This window comes from Cherax quadricarinatus, chromosome 46, assembly GCF_038502225.1.
Source record: "Cherax quadricarinatus isolate ZL_2023a chromosome 46, ASM3850222v1, whole genome shotgun sequence".
Lineage (NCBI taxonomy): Eukaryota > Metazoa > Arthropoda > Malacostraca > Decapoda > Parastacidae > Cherax > Cherax quadricarinatus.
Genome location: NC_091337.1, coordinates 17,665,451 through 17,683,528, shown reverse-complemented (window position 1 = coordinate 17,683,528; position 18,078 = coordinate 17,665,451). Strand labels below are relative to the sequence as shown.

The 18,078-nt window shown below is 49.5% G+C and overlaps 1 protein-coding gene across 2 annotated transcripts in view; it reads left to right on the top strand.

Moving 5' to 3' along the window:
- Positions 1 to 18,078, top strand: part of LOC128696708 (BMP-binding endothelial regulator protein) — a 503,091-nt gene that overhangs the window by 354,922 nt on the left and 130,091 nt on the right. For both annotated transcript variants that reach the window (XM_053788079.2, XM_070094579.1), the window contains one exon: positions 9,862 to 9,953. In XM_053788079.2, coding sequence (XP_053644054.2) covers positions 9,862 to 9,953 — 92 coding nt within the window. The remainder of the gene's footprint in view (positions 1 to 9,861; positions 9,954 to 18,078) is intronic.

The window sequence follows — 18,078 nt, the reverse complement described above, 5'->3', positions numbered from 1 at the left end:
TCACTTGTTTAAGTCTAGTCGAGTCGTGAGACATAGTGAACTACTTAGAGCACTTGCACACATACACACTTACTTGTACATATTTGTAATATCTTATTAAATGTTAATGTACCAGAAGGTACTTAAGAATTATAAATGTGATATGTGCTTTCAGCACAATAATATTGAACTCGAGAGATGTGATATTATTTTGATTACTGTGATTAATTTAATTTAATTTGATAATATACCTCTAGACAACTTAATGATTAATAAATTTATTAAATTTTAATTTCTCTAGTTAGTAGCCTACCAGTTGTAATCCTGAAGCACTATTGAATAATACTGAATTTTAATGGATAATTGGACAAGGATACTGACTACTTGTTACGAAAACCCAGTAACAGGCTGGATGCTAGAAGGGCAGTCCTTTCTAGTATTACCTGGAGATCTCTAAGCTTTTAGAATCGCGTTTTTTGTAACATGATGCCTGGTGTAAGTGAGAGTGTGTTGACGCCTGGTGTACACGAGTGTGTGCTGATGCCTGGTGTAAGTGAGAGTGTGCTGATGCTTGGTGTAAGTGAGAGTGTGCTGATGCTTGGTGTAAGTGAGAGTGTGCTGATGCCTGGTGTAAGTGGTTTTCCTGGTAGTCAGGTTCCTGGAAAATAGATTGGTTAGTCAGTACAAATTTTAAGGAACTTTTCATTAAGTTTTTGTCCAATGTGATGCTTATCTTCAGTGTTGCGGCGGAGACCCTCCCTACTACCACCACTACCACTACTACCACTACTACCACTACTACCACTGCCACTGCCTGCCACTGCTGCCACTGCCACTACTGCCCTACTGCCGCTGCTGCCACTAGCCTGCCACTGCACTACTGCCACACTCCACTGCCATTCTGCCTACTGCTGCCACTCTGCCACTGCTGCCACTGCTGCTACTGCCTGCTGCCTGCTGCCACTGCTGCTCCACTGCCACTGCTGCCACTGCTGCTCGCCACTGCTGCCATGCTGCTGCTGCTGCCACTGCTGCCACTGCAGTGCTGCTGCCACTGCTGCCACTGCTGCCTACTGCCACTGCTGCCACTGCTACTCACTACTGCCATGCTGCCGCTCTACCACTCTGCCACTGCGTACTGCTCCACTGCCACTGCTGCTACTGCCACTGCCTGCCGTGCCACTGCACCTGCTGCCACTCTGCCACTGCTATCTGCTGCCTGCCACTCTGCTGCCTGCCACTGCTGCCTGCTGCCACTGCCTGCTTGCTCTGCCACTCTGCTGCCTGCTGCCACTCTGTTGCTCTGCCACTGCTGCCACTGCCTCTGCTGCCACTGCTGTCACTGTTGCCACTGCACTGCCTGCTGCCACTCTACTGCTGCTGCTGCCTCTGCTGCCACTGCTGCCTCCACACTGCTGCCACTGCCACTACTGCTGCTGCTGCTCGCTGCCTACTTTGCTCTGCTACTCTCCACTACTGCTGCCACCTCTGCCACTGCCACTGCCACTGCCTTAGTGCCACTACCGCCACTGCCACTACTGCCTCTATGCTGCTACCTACTATGCCACTGCTGCCACACTGCTGCCACTGCCACTCTGCCACTGCTGCCACTCCAGCCTTTTTTCTGCCACACCACTACCACCACTACTACCACCACCACCACTATCACCTCTACCACTACCGCTACTACTACACCACCGCTAATACCAAAACTACCACAACGACCACTACTACCATTACCAACATTGCTACTGCTACCGCCACTACCATTACTGTTACCACTTACAGCACTACCAAAACTACTACCAAAACTACTACCACTACTACCACTACCACCTCTACTTCCACTACTACTACTGCCACTACTACCACTACTACTACCACCACCACCACTATCGCCACTACCATTACCGCCACTACTACACCACCACTAATACCACTACCAACACTACTACCACTACTACTACTACCACCACTACCACCACAACTACCACCACCATCACTATCACCACTACAACTACTACCACTATAACCACCACTTTGAGGGAGCCCCTGCTCCCTCACCCCTGCTCCCTCACCCCTGCTCCCTCACTCCTGTTCCTTCACCTCTGCTCCCTCGCCCCTGCTCCCTCACCCCTGCTCTCTCACCCCTGCTCCCTCACCCCTGCTCCCTCACTCCTGCTCCCTCACCCCTGCTCCGTCGCCCCTGCTCCCTCTCCCCTGCTCCCTCACCCCTGCTCCCTCACCCCTGCTCCCTCACTCCTGTTCTCTCACCCCTGCTCCCTCGCCCCTGCTCCCTCACCCCTGCTTCCTCACCCCTGCTCCCTCACCCCTGCTCCCTCACTTCTGCTCCCTCACCCTTGCTCCCTCACCCCTGCTCCCTCACTCCTGCTCCCTCACCCCTGCTCCCTCACCCCTGCTCCCTCACTCCTGTTCCCTCACCCCTGCTCCCTCGCCCCTGCTCCCTCACCCCTGCTCCCTCACCTCTGCTCCCTCACTCCTGCTCCCTCACTCCTGTTCCCTCACCCCTGCTCCCTCGCCCCTGCTCCCTCACCCCTGCTCCCTCACCCCTGCTCCCTCACCCCTGCTGCTAGAGTCTCAACCATCACATCAATACACATCACTGGTTGCTTACGTAGCCAGATGGTGGAATTAATTGACTTGAAGAGACGTCCCCTACCCCCTACCATCTCCCCTCCCTACCCCCTCCCCCTACCATCTCCCCTCCCAACCCCCTCCCCTATCATCTCCCCTCCCTACCCCTACCCCCTACCATTTCCCCTCCCTACCCCCGCCCCCTAACTTGTCCTTCCTCACCCCCACCCCCACCCCAACCCTTCCTATCTCACCCTCACCCCCTAGCCTGTCCTTCCTCACCCCCACCCCCAACCCTTCCTATCTCACCCTCACCCCCTAGCCTGTCCTTCTTCACCCACACCCCCAACCCTTCCTACCTCACCCCCACCCCCAGCCCTTCCTTCCTCACCCCCACCCCCAACCTTTCCTACCTAACCCTCACCCCCTAGCCTCTCCTTCCTAACCCCCACCCCTAACCCGTCCTACCTCACCCCCACACCAACCCTTCCTTCCTTACCCCCACCCCCAGCCCTTCCTTCCTCACCCCCACCCCCAACCTTTCCTACCTAACCCTCACCCCCTAGCCTCTCCTTCCTAACCCCCACCCCTAACCCGTCCTACCTCACCCCCACACCAACCCTTCCTTCCTTACCCCCACCCCCAGCCCTTCCTTCCTCACCCCCACCCCCAACCCGTCCTTCTTCACCCCCACCCCCTAGCCTGTCCTTCCCCACCCCCACCCCGTCCTACCTCACCCCCCACCCCGAACCCGTGCTACCTCACCCCCACCCCAGCACCAGTGCTACCTCACCCCCCACCCCCAACCCGTCCTACCTCACCCCCCCCCCCGCCTGTCCTTCCTCACCCCCACCCCCAACCCTTCCTACCTCACCCCCACCCCCAGCCCTTCCTTCCTCACCCCCACCCCGTCCTATCTCACCCCCCACCCGCAACCCGTCCTACCTCACCCCCCCACCCCCAACCCGTCCTACCTCACCCCCAACCCCGCCTGTCCTTCCTCACCCCCACCCTCAACCCTTCCTACCTCACCCCTACCCCCAGCCCTTCCTTCCTCACCCCCACCCCCAACCCGTCCTACCTCACCCCCACCCCCAACCCGTCCTACCTCACCCCCACCCCCAACCCGTCCTACCTCACCCCCACCCCCAACCCGTCCTACCTCAGCCCCACCCCCAACCCGTCCTACCTCAGCCCCACCCCCAACCCGTCCTACCTCACCCTCACCCCCACCCCGTCCTACCTCACCCCCCTCCCCCAACCCGTCCTACCTCACCCCTCACCCCCACCCCGTCCTACCTCACCCCCACCCCCAACCCGTCCTACCTCACCCCCCACCCCCAACCCGTCCTACCTCACACTCACCCCCACCCCGTCCTACCTCACCCCCCCCACCCCCACCCCGTCCTACCTCTCTCCCCACCCCCAACTCGTCCTACCTCACCCTCACCCCCACCCCCCGTCCTACCTCACCCCCACCCCCAACCCGTCCTACCTCACCCCCCACCCCCAACCCGTCCTACCTCACACTCACCCCCACCCCGTCCTACCTCACCCCCCACCCCCAACCCGTCCTACCTCACCCCCACCCCGTCCTACCTCACCCCCACCCCACCCCGTCCTACCTCACCCCCACCCCCACCTCCACCCCCACCCCCACCCCCACCCACCACCCCCCACCCCCACCCACCACCCCCACCCCCACCCACCACCCCCACCCCCACCCTCAATTATTTATGCCTGTGAACTTTATTAGATAATTTTGGACACAAAGTTAAAGTGATGCATTGTAGGTACAGTTGCGAGTACAAGTACGAGTACAAGGACAAGTACAAGTACAGGTGCAAGGACACGTACAAGCACAGGTACAAGGACAAGTACAAGGACGTGTTTGTCAACAGTTATATGTCACATGTTTGGTGCAGCTTCTGAGAACTGTTCACTTACCCAAGATGCCACAAGCATCACCAAGACGCTGGACTGGTAGACTAGCTGCTCTGGCTCCCTGAGTTGCCCTGACGAGTCCCTTGCTCAACTCTGTCATGAACTCTGATGTACTCTTCTCCCCATGAGCAGGGAGGGTCTCTCAGCCTATGGGAATCAACATTGCTTCTACTATCTCCGCTTCTTGCTTCCTGCTTTCCTTAGCTCAAGTACTCTCATATTTCTCAGTGCGTCATCAGGAGCTGTGCAAAGTTGCAGAGGGAAAGTTTTCTCAGAGTATGGCAACGTGAGTGGCACCCGCCAGCGCCTCAGAATGTGCTGGCGGGAGCCACTCACGGTGCCATACTCTGAGAAAACTTACGCTCATTTTTCCTGTTGCTACATTTGCAACTTTGCACAGCTCCTGATGACGTCCTGAAAAGTGTGAAAGTACTTGAACTAAAGACTTCCACTCCCCATGTCTTATATATAATATACATTTCATGTATATTACCTATTCATATAATTTAATATTGCTGATATTTTCATTATTAGCTAAAATAAAAATATCTTGTCATTAGGTAAGACGTAACATTTACACTTCACTGTGCTCACTGTCTGAGAGTTGTGGTTGGCTGTCCGCATAGGCAAACTACCTTACTAACTATCGGTCGCTTGTTTGTGTCAGTAACTGGGTAACACAGGAGTCACGTGATCACACCTGATGTGCAGACTGTAGTCCAGAAATCGTTCTCTCTCTGCTGGTCCTTGTTCGACCAGTAACTCTCTCTCCGTCTCTCGTATCTCTGGCTGTTTGTCCGTTATTTAGACTGTTTTGGTAGAGTATGATTTCGGTGGTGTGTTGGAATATACTTTTTGTAACTCTGTGTAACTGTCTTTACAGAGCATAGTTCAGACTTAGTTATTTATGACATTTTACTGAGGTTGTGTGTCGTACTGACTCTAAGTTAATCTAAGTCCCAAGCATAAGCTTCTGACCTATTTGTGTAGCATCTCTGTATCGTCGTAGTCGGGGATTTGGTTTTGCTGGATCTCCTGATGGTCCCCAGTTAGGGTCGTTATTTTGCCTCCTTGTTCCTGAAGCTGTGCTGCTGCTTGTTATATTATTGTTGCTCGGCGAATCGTTCGTCTTATTGTTCAAGCAAGCTGTTTTGATTACCTTATTGGTCAAGAAGATAGATTTGACCACGTTTAGTCAGTCACTGTTTAATTCTAGTCGAGTTTTATTGAGACATAACGAACAACTTTGAGCACATACACACATTCACACACACACACCTCTATATATTAGTATTTTTATAAGTGATGGTACAGCACCAGACGGTACTTAGAGTCGTATTGATATGAAAAATGTGCCATCACCACTATACTACTACAAGAGAAGTGTAGCAGCTTATATCCTAAATTATATCAAATTAGTTCACTTTGATTTTGTCAACCTGGACAACTTTTTTAATAAACTTCTGAATATTTATTTCGTTAGTTAGTATACTATCAGTTGCAATCCTTAAGTACTATTAACATTTTTCATAATTTTAAAAGATAACTGATTGAGAATACTCTCCACTTGTTACAAAAAACCAGAAGCAGACTGAATTTTGGAGGGAACACCATCTATTATTCTCTGGAGATCTGTACTTATATGTGAAATGCCTAGCCATGCTAGGTGTCCTAGTGGCCCCTCTGTAATTAGTATTTTATAACATGTAAACCACACAATACCCAAAACCTGTAAACCCCGTATTGTAACCCTTGTAGAGAATAAACTTGAACTGAATTGAATATAGACGCCGCTTGTGCTGCCAAATAAGTACAATTAGTCAGTTAGAAAAAAAAACTCATTTAAATAAATTCTTTCTATAATTTTCTCTTATACGCTTACAGGTATATTTTTTCAATTATGTTAATGTAAAAATTAAGAATTTTGTACCAGAAGAACCTTAGAAAACTTACCCAACCTTATTATAACAAGCGCAATTTAATTTAGCCTAATCCAGCTAAATATATTTTAGATGAGTTTACAATCATTTAATAAACAAACACAATGAAATATATTTTTTTCGTTATGTTCGGAATGATTTTTGCGAAATTATTGCACACATAAATTTTCGCTTGCCTAATTTGGCAAGAAGAGCGTTGCTATTTAAGCCAAAATCGCAAGTTTTACCTATTCGGCACGACATATATATATATATATATATATATATATATATATATATATATATATATATATATATATATATTCTATAACAACACTGCGACTAGGCGAGGATTCGAACCCATGTCATTTTGGCCCGCCTCATGGTGAGCGCAAATCACACGACGCCAAAGCGACATGTGTTCGAGTCCTCGGGTAGTCGCAGTGTTGTCGACATATGTGGGACCAAAACGTCGTCATAAAATGTATTTCTCTTATGTGCAGGTTATTTGTGTGTTATGTATGTACTACAGGAATTTAGTGTATTTTCTTGTGTGACTCCCTGAAGGTGGCAGCCGCCTCCTCCTTCCTTCCTTCCTGCTGTATCAGAGATTGATGTCAGTCCGTGTTGATGCACGTGTGTCGTCCCACACCAGTTTCTTGCCATCTGTCCCAGGCACGCCCCTCAAGGAAGGTTCCTTGATGCTAGTGAGGGGCTCTTGATCTCGGGAATTGGATCTGTGCTCCAGTTCCCTGAATTGAGCTTGAATGCCTTCCATCTCCCTCCCCCTTCATGCGCTGTATAATCGTATGGGTTTAGCGCTCCCCTATGATAATAATAATAATAATAATAATAATAATAATAATAATAATAATCAAGGGTAAACTAAGCTACGGTGCCCGCACTGGGCACCTGTGTTTGGCCAAGATAGGGTAGCAAGGCGACGCGCAATGTTAGTGTGGATGGTTTGTGGATCGTTGTGTGTGTCTGGAAAGGAATTAGGACAAGACAACAGGAAATCCCCTACACGAGGAGCTGTCACTGTCAGGAGGCGACCTGTGTTCTTTGCTGACGCATTCTCAAGAATCCTTATATCTGAAGAATGTGACACTTGTCCAACATTTGGGTATCTTTTTTTTTTTGTGAGAAACCGTTTAGTCAGCCAGAGACTTCCTCAGTCCAATGCAGAGAAGAACGGTGGAACGTGAGGAGGAGATTGAAGTAACCAGTCCCATGGCAAATGGGTACTAAAATTCCCCTGACTTAGTTTCAAGCCCCACCCGTTCCCCGATTTACTTTGTGTGATACTAGTGCTCCTTGCTTGTAATTTATTGCCAGCTCTCTGCTGTCTTCTCTGTCAAAAGGAACTATTTCTGCATTTTTCAGTTTCCTGTTATCTCGCCTCCTTCTGAGCTGTGTCTCTAGGGAATACTGGGTGCCACAACCAGCGATATTTTGCACTTCTTAATGAACAAGGGACTCCTAGAGTCCGGCCCAGGTGCAACACTTGGGGATCTAAGAGGAGTCTGTGTAACACTTGGGGATCTAAGAGGAGTCTGTGTAACACTTGGGGATCTAACAGGAGTCTGTGTAACACTTGGGGATCTAACAGGAGTCTGTGTAATACTTGGGGATCTAACAGGAGTCTGTGTAACACTTGGGGATCTAACAGGAGTCTGTGTAATACTTGGGGATCTAACAGGAGTCTGTGCAACACTTGGGATCTAACAGGAGCCTGTGTAACACTTGGGGATGTAACAGGAGTCTGTGCAACACTTGGGGATATAACAGGAGTCTGTGCAACACTTGGGGATGTAACAGGAGTCTGTGCAACACTTGGGGATGTAACAGGTGCCTGTGCAACACTTGGGGATCTAACAGGAGTCTGTGCAACGCTTGGGGATCTAACATGAGTCTGTGCAACACTTGGGGATGTAACAGGAGTCTGTGCAACACTTGGGGATGTAACAGGAATCTGTGTAACACTTGGGGATGTAACAGGAGTCTGTGCAACACTTGGAGATCTAACAGGAGTCTGTGCAACACTTGGGGATGTAACAGGAATCTGTGTAACACTTGGAGATGTAACAGAAGTCTGTGCAACACTTGGGGATGTAACAGGAGTCTGTGCAACACTTGGAGATCTAACAGGAGTCTGTGCAACACTTGGGGATGTAACAGGAATCTGTGTAACACTTGGGGATGTAACAGGAGTCTGTACAACACTTGGGGATCTAACAGGAGTCTGTACAACACTTGGGGATCTAACAGGAGTCTGTACAACACTTGGGGATATAACAGGAGTCTGTGCAACACTTGGGGATATAACAGGAGTCTGTACAACACTTGGGGATATAACAGGAGTCTGTGCAACACTTGGGGATATAACAGGAGTCTGTGCAACACTTGGGGATCTACCAGGGGTCTGTACAACACTTGGGGATATAACAGGAGTCTGTGCAACACTTGGGGATATAACAGGAGTCTGTACAACACTTGGGGATATAACAGGAGTCTGTGCAACACTTGGGGATATAACAGGAGTCTCTGCAACACTTGGGGATCTACCAGGGGTCTGTACAACACTTGGGGATGTAACAGGAGTCTGTGCAACACTTGGGTTTATGGGATTACTTCTGATGTCAGATATATGATGTCAGATATATAAGTTATATGATTGCATTCTCCACTATCAGACTATTTCATTGCAACTAGTCGTAGTTAGGTATCCCTGAAGCAGGATCTCTGGGATACCTGAGTGTTCTCTTTTTTCTTCATTCAACTTGTCGTTTTTATGTTCATAACCCGATAACGCCTCATCCGATCGAGTTAAACTTGTAAATTTGAAAAAAAAAATCCTCGTGTGTTCCTTATTCAGGTGTTACACAGGTAACTAACTCTCCTTGTGTTCCTTAGTCAGGTGTTACACAGGTAACTAACTCTCCTTGTGTTCCTTATTCAGGTGTTACACAGGTAACTAACTCTCCTTGTGTTCCTTATTCAGGTGTTACACAGGTAACTAACGCTCCTTGTGTTCCTTATTCAGGTGTTACACAGGTAACTAACTCTCCTTGTGTTCCTTATTCAGGTGTTACACAGGTAACTAACTCTCCTTGTGTTCCTTATTCAGGTGTTACACAGGTAACTAACTCTCCTTGTGTTCCTTATTCAGGTGTTACACAGGTAACTAACTCTCCTTGTGTTCCTTATTCAGGTGTTACACAGGTAACTAACGCTCCTTGTGTTCCTTATTCAGGTGTTACACAGGTAACTAACTCTCCTTGTGTTCCTTGTTCAGGTGTTACACAGGTAACTAACTCTCCTTGTGTTCCTTGTTCAGGTGTTACACAGGTAACTAACGCTCCTTGTGTTCCTTGTTCAGGTGTTACACAGGTAACTAACGCTCCTTCTGTTCCTTGTTCAGGTGTTGCCATGAGGTGCCATCAGGAGGGAGAGGCCATAGAGGTGCCACCAGAGGTAGAGAGAGACAACCCCTGCATCTCCTGCTCTTGCCAGGTAGGTCCTCTGCGACCATATGTTGTAATGATACCAACACCACAATGATGATGGAAGACGAGGAGGAGGAAGAGGAAGAGGAGGAGGAGGAGGAAGAAGAGAAGGAGGAGGAAGAAGAGAAGGAGGAAGAAGTGGAGGAGGAGGAGTGGTGGTAGTAGAGGAGAAGTAAGAAGGGAAAAATAGGAGAATGGAGAGTGGGTAGAAGAGGAAGAAGAGACGGGGGAGATATATAATTTTCTCTTCTGTTGCATTTTATTTTGTATTTCATGAAGCACAAAACCCGCATGGGTGAGAGCAGAGTGTGGCTCGATCCTCCGCCTGCTAATGATTGTTCTTGCATCAGTGTGCGTGTTATGGGGCGGCGTGCACTGTGTGCACTTCCTGGGCACGGCCAGTAATAAGTGTGATATCTTTATTATATACCCAGTACCCATCTTGTGGATGGTTGTCTCCCAGTACCCATCTTGTGGATGGTTGTCTCCCAGTACCCATCTTGTGGATGGTTGTCTCCCAGTACCCATCTTGTGGATGGTTGTCTCCCAGTACCCATCTTGTGGATGGTTGTCTCCCAGTACCCATCTTGTGGATGGTTGTCTCCCAATACCCATCTTGTGGATGGTTGTCCCCCAGTACCCATCTTGTGGATGGTTGTCTCCCAGTACCCATCTTGTGGATGGTTGTCTCCCAGTACCCATCTTGTAGATGGTTGTCTCCCAGTACCCATCTTGTGGATGGTTGTCAGTCATCCAGTACCCATCTTGTGGATAGTCGTCAGTCATCCAGTACCCATCTTGTGGATGGTTGTCAGTCACCCAGTACCCATCTTGTGGATGGTCGTCAGTCACCCAGTACCCATCTTGTGGATGGTTGTCAGTCACCCAGTACCCATCTTGTGGATGGTTGTCAGTCATCCAGTACCCATTTTGTGGATGGTTGTCAGTCACCCAGTACCCATCTTGTGGATGGTTGTCAGTCACCCAGTACCCATCTTGTGGATGGTTGTCAATCACCCAGTACCCATCTTGTGGATGGTTGTCAGTCACCCAGTACCCATCTTGTGGATGGTTGTCAGTCACCCAGTACCCATCTTGTGGATGGTTGTCAGTCACCCAGTACCCATCTTGTGGATGGTTGTCAGTCACCCAGTACCCATCTTGTGGATGGTTGTCAGTCACCCAGTACCCATCTTGTGGATGGTTGTCAGTCACCCAGTACCCATCTTGTGGATGGTTGTCAGTCACCCAGTACCCATCTTGTGGATGGTTGTCAGTCACCCAGTACCCATCTTGTGGATGGTTGTCAGTCTATCAGTACCCATCTTGTGGATGGTTGTCAGTCACCCAGTACCCATCTTGTGGATGGTTGTCAGTCACCCAGTACCCATCTTGTGGATGGTTGTCAGTCACCCAGTACCCATCTTGTGGATGGTTGTCAGTCACCCAGTACCCATCTTGTGGATGGTTGTCAGTCACCCAGTACCCATCTTGTGGATGGTTGTCAGTCACCCAGTACCCATCTTGTGGATGGTTGTCAGTCACCCAGTACCCATCTTGTGGATGGTTGTCAGTCACCCAGTACCCATCTTGTGGATGGTTGTCAGTCACCCAGTACCCATCTTGTGGATGGTTGTCAGTCACCCAGTACCCATCTTGTGGATGGTTGTCAGTCACCCAGTACCCATCTTGTGGATGGTTGTCAGTCACCCAGTACCCATCTTGTGGATGGTTGTCAGTCACCCAGTACCCATCTTGTGGATGGTTGTCAGTCACCCAGTACCCATCTTGTGGATGGTTGTCAGTCACCCAGTACCCATCTTGTGGATGGTTGTCAGTCACCCAGTACCCATCTTGTGGATGGTTGTCAGTCACCCAGTACCCATCTTGTGGATGGTTGTCAGTCACCCAGTACCCCATCATGGTCTACCCATCTTGTGGATGGTTGTCAGTCACCCAGTACCCATCTTGTGGATGGTTGTCAGTCACCCAGTACCCATCTTGTGGATGGTTGTCAGTCACCCAGTACCCATCTTGTGGATGGTTGTCAGTCACCCAGTACCCATCTTGTGGATGGTTGTCAGTCACCCAGTACCCATCTTGTGGATGGTTGTCAGTCACCCAGTACCCATCTTGTGGATGGTTGTCAGTCACCCAGTACCCATCTTGTGGATGGTTGTCAGTCACCCAGTACCCATCTTGTGGATGGTTGTCAGTCACCCAGTACCCATCTTGTGGATGGTTGTCAGTCACCCAGTACCCATCTTGTGGATGGTTGTCAGTCACCCAGTACCCATCTTGTGGATGGTTGTCAGTCACCCAGTACCCATCTTGTGGATGGTTGTCAGTCACCCAGTACCCATCTTGTGGATGGTTGTCAGTCACCCAGTACCCATCTTGTGGATGGTTGTCAGTCACCCAGTACCCATCTTGTGGATGGTTGTCAGTCACCCAGTACCCATCTTGTGGATGGTTGTCAGTCACCCAGTACCCATCTTGTGGATGGTTGTCAGTCACCCAGTACCCATCTTGTGGATGGTTGTCAGTCACCCAGTACCCATCTTGTGGATGGTTGTCAGTCACCCAGTACCCATCTTGTGGATGGTTGTCAGTCACCCAGTACCCATCTTGTGGATGGTTGTCAGTCATCCAGTACCCATCAGTTGTGGATGGTTGTCAGTCACCCAGTACCCATCTTGTGGATGGTTGTCAGTCACCCAGTACCCATCTTGTGGATGGTTGTCAGTCACCCAGTACCCATCTTGTGGATGGTTGTCAGTCACCCAGTACCCATCTTGTGGATGGTTGTCAGTCACCCAGTACCCATCTTGTGGATGGTTGTCAGTCACCCAGTACCCATCTTGTGGATGGTTGTCAGTCACCCAGTACCCATCTTGTGGATGGTTGTCAGTCACCCAGTACCCATCTTGTGGATGGTTGTCAGTCACCCAGTACCCATCTTGTGGATGGTTGTCAGTCACCCAGTACCCATCTTGTGGATGGTTGTCAGTCACCCAGTACCCATCTTGTGGATGGTTGTCAGTCACCCAGTACCCATCTTGTGGATGGTTGTCAGTCACCCAGTACCCATCTTGTGGATGGTTGTCAGTCACCCAGTACCCATCTTGTGGATGGTTGTCAGTCACCCAGTACCCATCTTGTGGATGGTTGTCAGTCACCCAGTACCCATCTTGTGGATGGTTGTCAGTCACCCAGTACCCATCTTGTGGATGGTTGTCAGTCACCCAGTACCCATCTTGTGGATGGTTGTCAGTCACCCAGTACCCATCTTGTGGATGGTTGTCAGTCACCCAGTACCCATCTTGTGGATGGTTGTCAGTCACCCAGTACCCATCTTGTGGATGGTTGTCAGTCACCCAGTACCCATCTTGTGGATGGTTGTCAGTCACCCAGTACCCATCTTGTGGATGGTTGTCAGTCACCCAGTACCCATCTTGTGGATGGTTGTCAGTCACCCAGTACCCATCTTGTGGATGGTTGTCAGTCACCCAGTACCCATCTTGTGGATGGTTGTCAGTCACCCAGTACCCATCTTGTGGATGGTTGTCAGTCACCCAGTACCCATCTTGTGGATGGTTGTCAGTCACCCAGTACCCATCTTGTGGATGGTTGTCAGTCACCCAGTACCCATCTTGTGGATGGTTGTCAGTCACCCAGTACCCATCTTGTGGATGGTTGTCAGTCACCCAGTACCCATCTTGTGGATGGTTGTCAGTCACCCAGTACCCATCTTGTGGATGGTTGTCAGTCACCCAGTACCCATCTTGTGGATGGTTGTCAGTCACCCAGTACCCATCTTGTGGATGGTTGTCAGTCACCCAGTACCCATCTTGTGGATGGTTGTCAGTCACCCAGTACCCATCTTGTGGATGGTTGTCAGTCACCCAGTACCCATCTTGTGGATGGTTGTCAGTCACCCAGTACCCATCTTGTGGATGGTTGTCAGTCACCCAGTACCCATCTTGTGGATGGTTGTCAGTCACCCAGTACCCATCTTGTGGATGGTTGTCAGTCACCCAGTACCCATCTTGTGGATGGTTGTCAGTCACCCAGTACCCATCTTGTGGATGGTTGTCAGTCACCCAGTACCCATCTTGTGGATGGTTGTCAGTCACCCAGTACCCATCTTGTGGATGGTTGTCAGTCACCCAGTACCCATCTTGTGGATGGTTGTCAGTCACCCAGTACCCATCTTGTGGATGGTTGTCAGTCACCCAGTACCCATCTTGTGGATGGTTGTCAGTCACCCAGTACCCATCTTGTGGATGGTTGTCAGTCACCCAGTACCCATCTTGTGGATGGTTGTCAGTCACCCAGTACCCATCTTGTGGATGGTTGTCAGTCACCCAGTACCCATCTTCTTAGAAAGTCATGTTAAGGTTAAATATTATCAAATATCTTAACAACGATAATATACATTAACTTGAAGATCAGGACTGATAGTTATCCTCGTATATACTCCGCCTCGTATATACTCCGCCTCGTATATACTCCGCCTCGTATATACTCCGCCTCGTATATACTCCGCCTCGTATATACTCCGCCTCATATATACTATTTATCTGTTCATGGAACAGATAAGGAAAACAGATATCTATACTGAAATCCCTGAAACTCCTTGCAATTCCTGAATGTTATGTAGAAGACGGTAAAGTACAGTAATAGTAACTAGAAATACGTGTGAGTCTACCTGGCACATGTTAAACACCTGCTGGGGCTCTGTGAAAAGTTTGCTTCCAACCAACAATATTTGCAACTTGATCCTCACGATCAGCGAGGAAGTAATCAGAGATATAATAACCTGAAATAAAATATCCTCCAACCACAAAGTCGCTGAAATACGAACAAGCAAGCATATCATGTCTAGAGAAACTAGGAAAGAACCAGCGTGAACTGATCGTCAGTCAAGTCAACTCTAGCATTCAGAGAATTAACTGAGACAACATAAGCAAAGAATGATCAGACACGAGTCCATGGAAAAGCTGAATACAGAGACATACAGTCTGTATTATGTTCCGCTGAGAAAACCTACAGGGAGATGATACACTGAAAGAGAGCTAAGAGGAGGGTAGAGAAGAGGACACAGGGGGAATTACCACGGTGCTTAAGAGCAAACATGTGTCACATGGAAGGAGAAATGATGTCCACGGAGAGGTTATTGACACACCACAGTGACTCAGACATACACACCTTTACCTTTGATATACCTCTGAAGAGTTTCGGGACTTTAACTACTCTCGGAGCCCGGCCTTGGGTCAGGCTCGTCTAGTGCTTGCCTGGTCAACAAGGCTGTTGCTACTGGAGGCCTGCTGCCTCACATATCCATCACAGCCTGGTTGATCTGGCACCTGGTGAAGATACTCGTCCAGTTTCCTCTTGAAAGCTTCTACACTTGTTCCAGTCGTGTTTCTGATATCTTCTGGTAAGATGTTGAATAGTCTGGAACCCCGGATGTTGATACAGTGTTCCCTTATTGTGCCCACCGCACCCTTGTTCCTCACTGGGTTTATTTTACACTTCCTCCCATATCTCTCACTCCAGTATGTTGTTATGGCAGTGTGCATATTTGGGACCAGGCCCTCGAGTACTTTCCAGGTATATATTATCATGTATCTCTCTCTCCTCCGCTTCAGTGAGTACATGTTCAAGACCTGAAGATGTTCCCAGTAGTTTAGGTGCTGCACTGGCTCAATGTGAGCCGTAAACGATCTCTGTTTGTTCCAAAAATTGTAAAATATCCGAAAGATTTTTACACATGAAAAAAATCCAAGTCAAAAAAGAATACGAAGGCACTGGAAGAATGAAAAATAACTCGTACATAAGGGAGAGGAGCTTACGACGACGTTTCGGTCCGTAACGTCGTCTTAAGCTCCTCTCTCGTTTGTGTGGGTTATTTGTGTATAAAATTATAGTGAAGAATTACGTCTAAAACTGGAGCGCCACTCACCACAGGTTCACACACTCACCACAGGTTCACACACTCACTACAGGTTCACACACTCACTACAGGTTCACACACTCACCACAGGTTCACACACTCACTACAGGTTCACACACTCACCACAGGTTCACACACTCACCACAGGTTCACACACTCACCACAGGTTCACACACTCACTACAGGTTCACACACTCACTACAGGTTCACACACTCACCACAGGTTCACACACTCACCACAGGTTCACACACTCACCACAGGTTCACACACTCACTACAGGTTCACACACTCACTACAGGTTCACACACTCACTACAGGTTCACACACTCACTACAGGTTCACACACTCACCACAGGTTCACACACTCACCACAGGTTCACACACTCACCACAGGTTCACACACTCACCACAGGTTCACACACTCACCACAGGTTCACACACTCACTACAGGTTCACACATTCACTACAGGTTCACACACTCACCACAGGTTCACACACTCACCACAGGTTCACACACTCACTACAGGTTCACACACTCACTACAGGTTCACACACTCACTACAGGTTCACACACTCACCACAGGTTCACACACTCACCACAGGTTCACACACTCACCACAGGTTCACACACTCACCACAGGTTCACACACTCACCACAGGTTCACACACTCACTACAGGTTCACACACTCACCACAGGTTCACACACTCACTACAGGTTCACACACTCACCACAGGTTCACACACTCACCACAGGTTCACACACTCACTACAGGTTCACACACTCACTACAGGTTCACACACTCACTACAGGTTCACACACTCACCGCAGGTTCACACACGCACCACAGGTTCACACACTCACTACAGGTTCACACACTCACCACAGGTTCACACACTCACCACAGGTTCACACACTCACTACAGGTTCACACACTCACCACAGGTTCACACACTCACCGCAGGTTCACATACTCACCGCAGGTTCACACACTCACTACAGGTTCACACACTCACTACAGGTTCACACACTCACCACAGGTTCACACACTCACTACAGGTTCACACACTCACCACAGGTTCACACACTCACCGCAGGTTCACACACTCACCGCAGGTTCACACACTCACTACAGGTTCACACACTCACCACAGGTTCACACACTCACCGCAGGTTCACACACTCACCGCAGGTTCACACACTCACCACAGGTTCACACACTCACCGCAGGTTCACACACTCACCGCAGGTTCACACACTCACTACAGGTTCACACACTCACCACAGGTTCACACACTCACCGCAGGTTCACACACTCACCGCAGGTTCACACACTCACTACAGGTTCACACACTCACCGCAGGTTCACACACTCTCCGCAGGTTCACACACACTCACCACAGGTTCACACACTCACCGCAGGTTCACACACACTCACCACAGGTTCACACACTCACCGCAGGTTCACACACTCACCACAGGTTCACACACTCACTACAGGTTCACACACTCACCACAGGTTCACACACTCACCACAGGTTCACACACTCACTACAGGTTCACACACTCACTACAGGTTCACACACTCACCACAGGTTCACACACTCACCGCAGGTTCACACACTCACCGCAGGTTCACACACTCACCGCAGGTTCACACACTCACCGCAGGTTCACACACTCACCGCAGGTTCACACACTCACCGCAGGTTCACACACTCACCACAGGTTCACACACTCACCACAGGTTCACACACTCACCACAGGTTCACACACTCACTACAGGTTCACACACTCACCACAGGTTCACACACTCACCACAGGTTCACACACTCACTACAGGTTCACACACTCACCACAGGTTCACACACTCACCGCAGGTTCACACACTCACCGCAGGTTCACACACTCACCGCAGGTTCACACACTCACCGCAGGTTCACACACTCACCGCAGGTTCACACACTCACCGCAGGTTCACACACTCACCGCAGGTTCACACACTCACCGCAGGTTCACACACTCACCGCAGGTTCACACACTCACCACAGGTTCACACACTCACCACAGGTTCACACACTCACTACAGGTTCACACACTCACCACAGGTTCACACACTCACCACAGGTTCACACACTCACTACAGGTTCACACACTCACCACAGGTTCACAC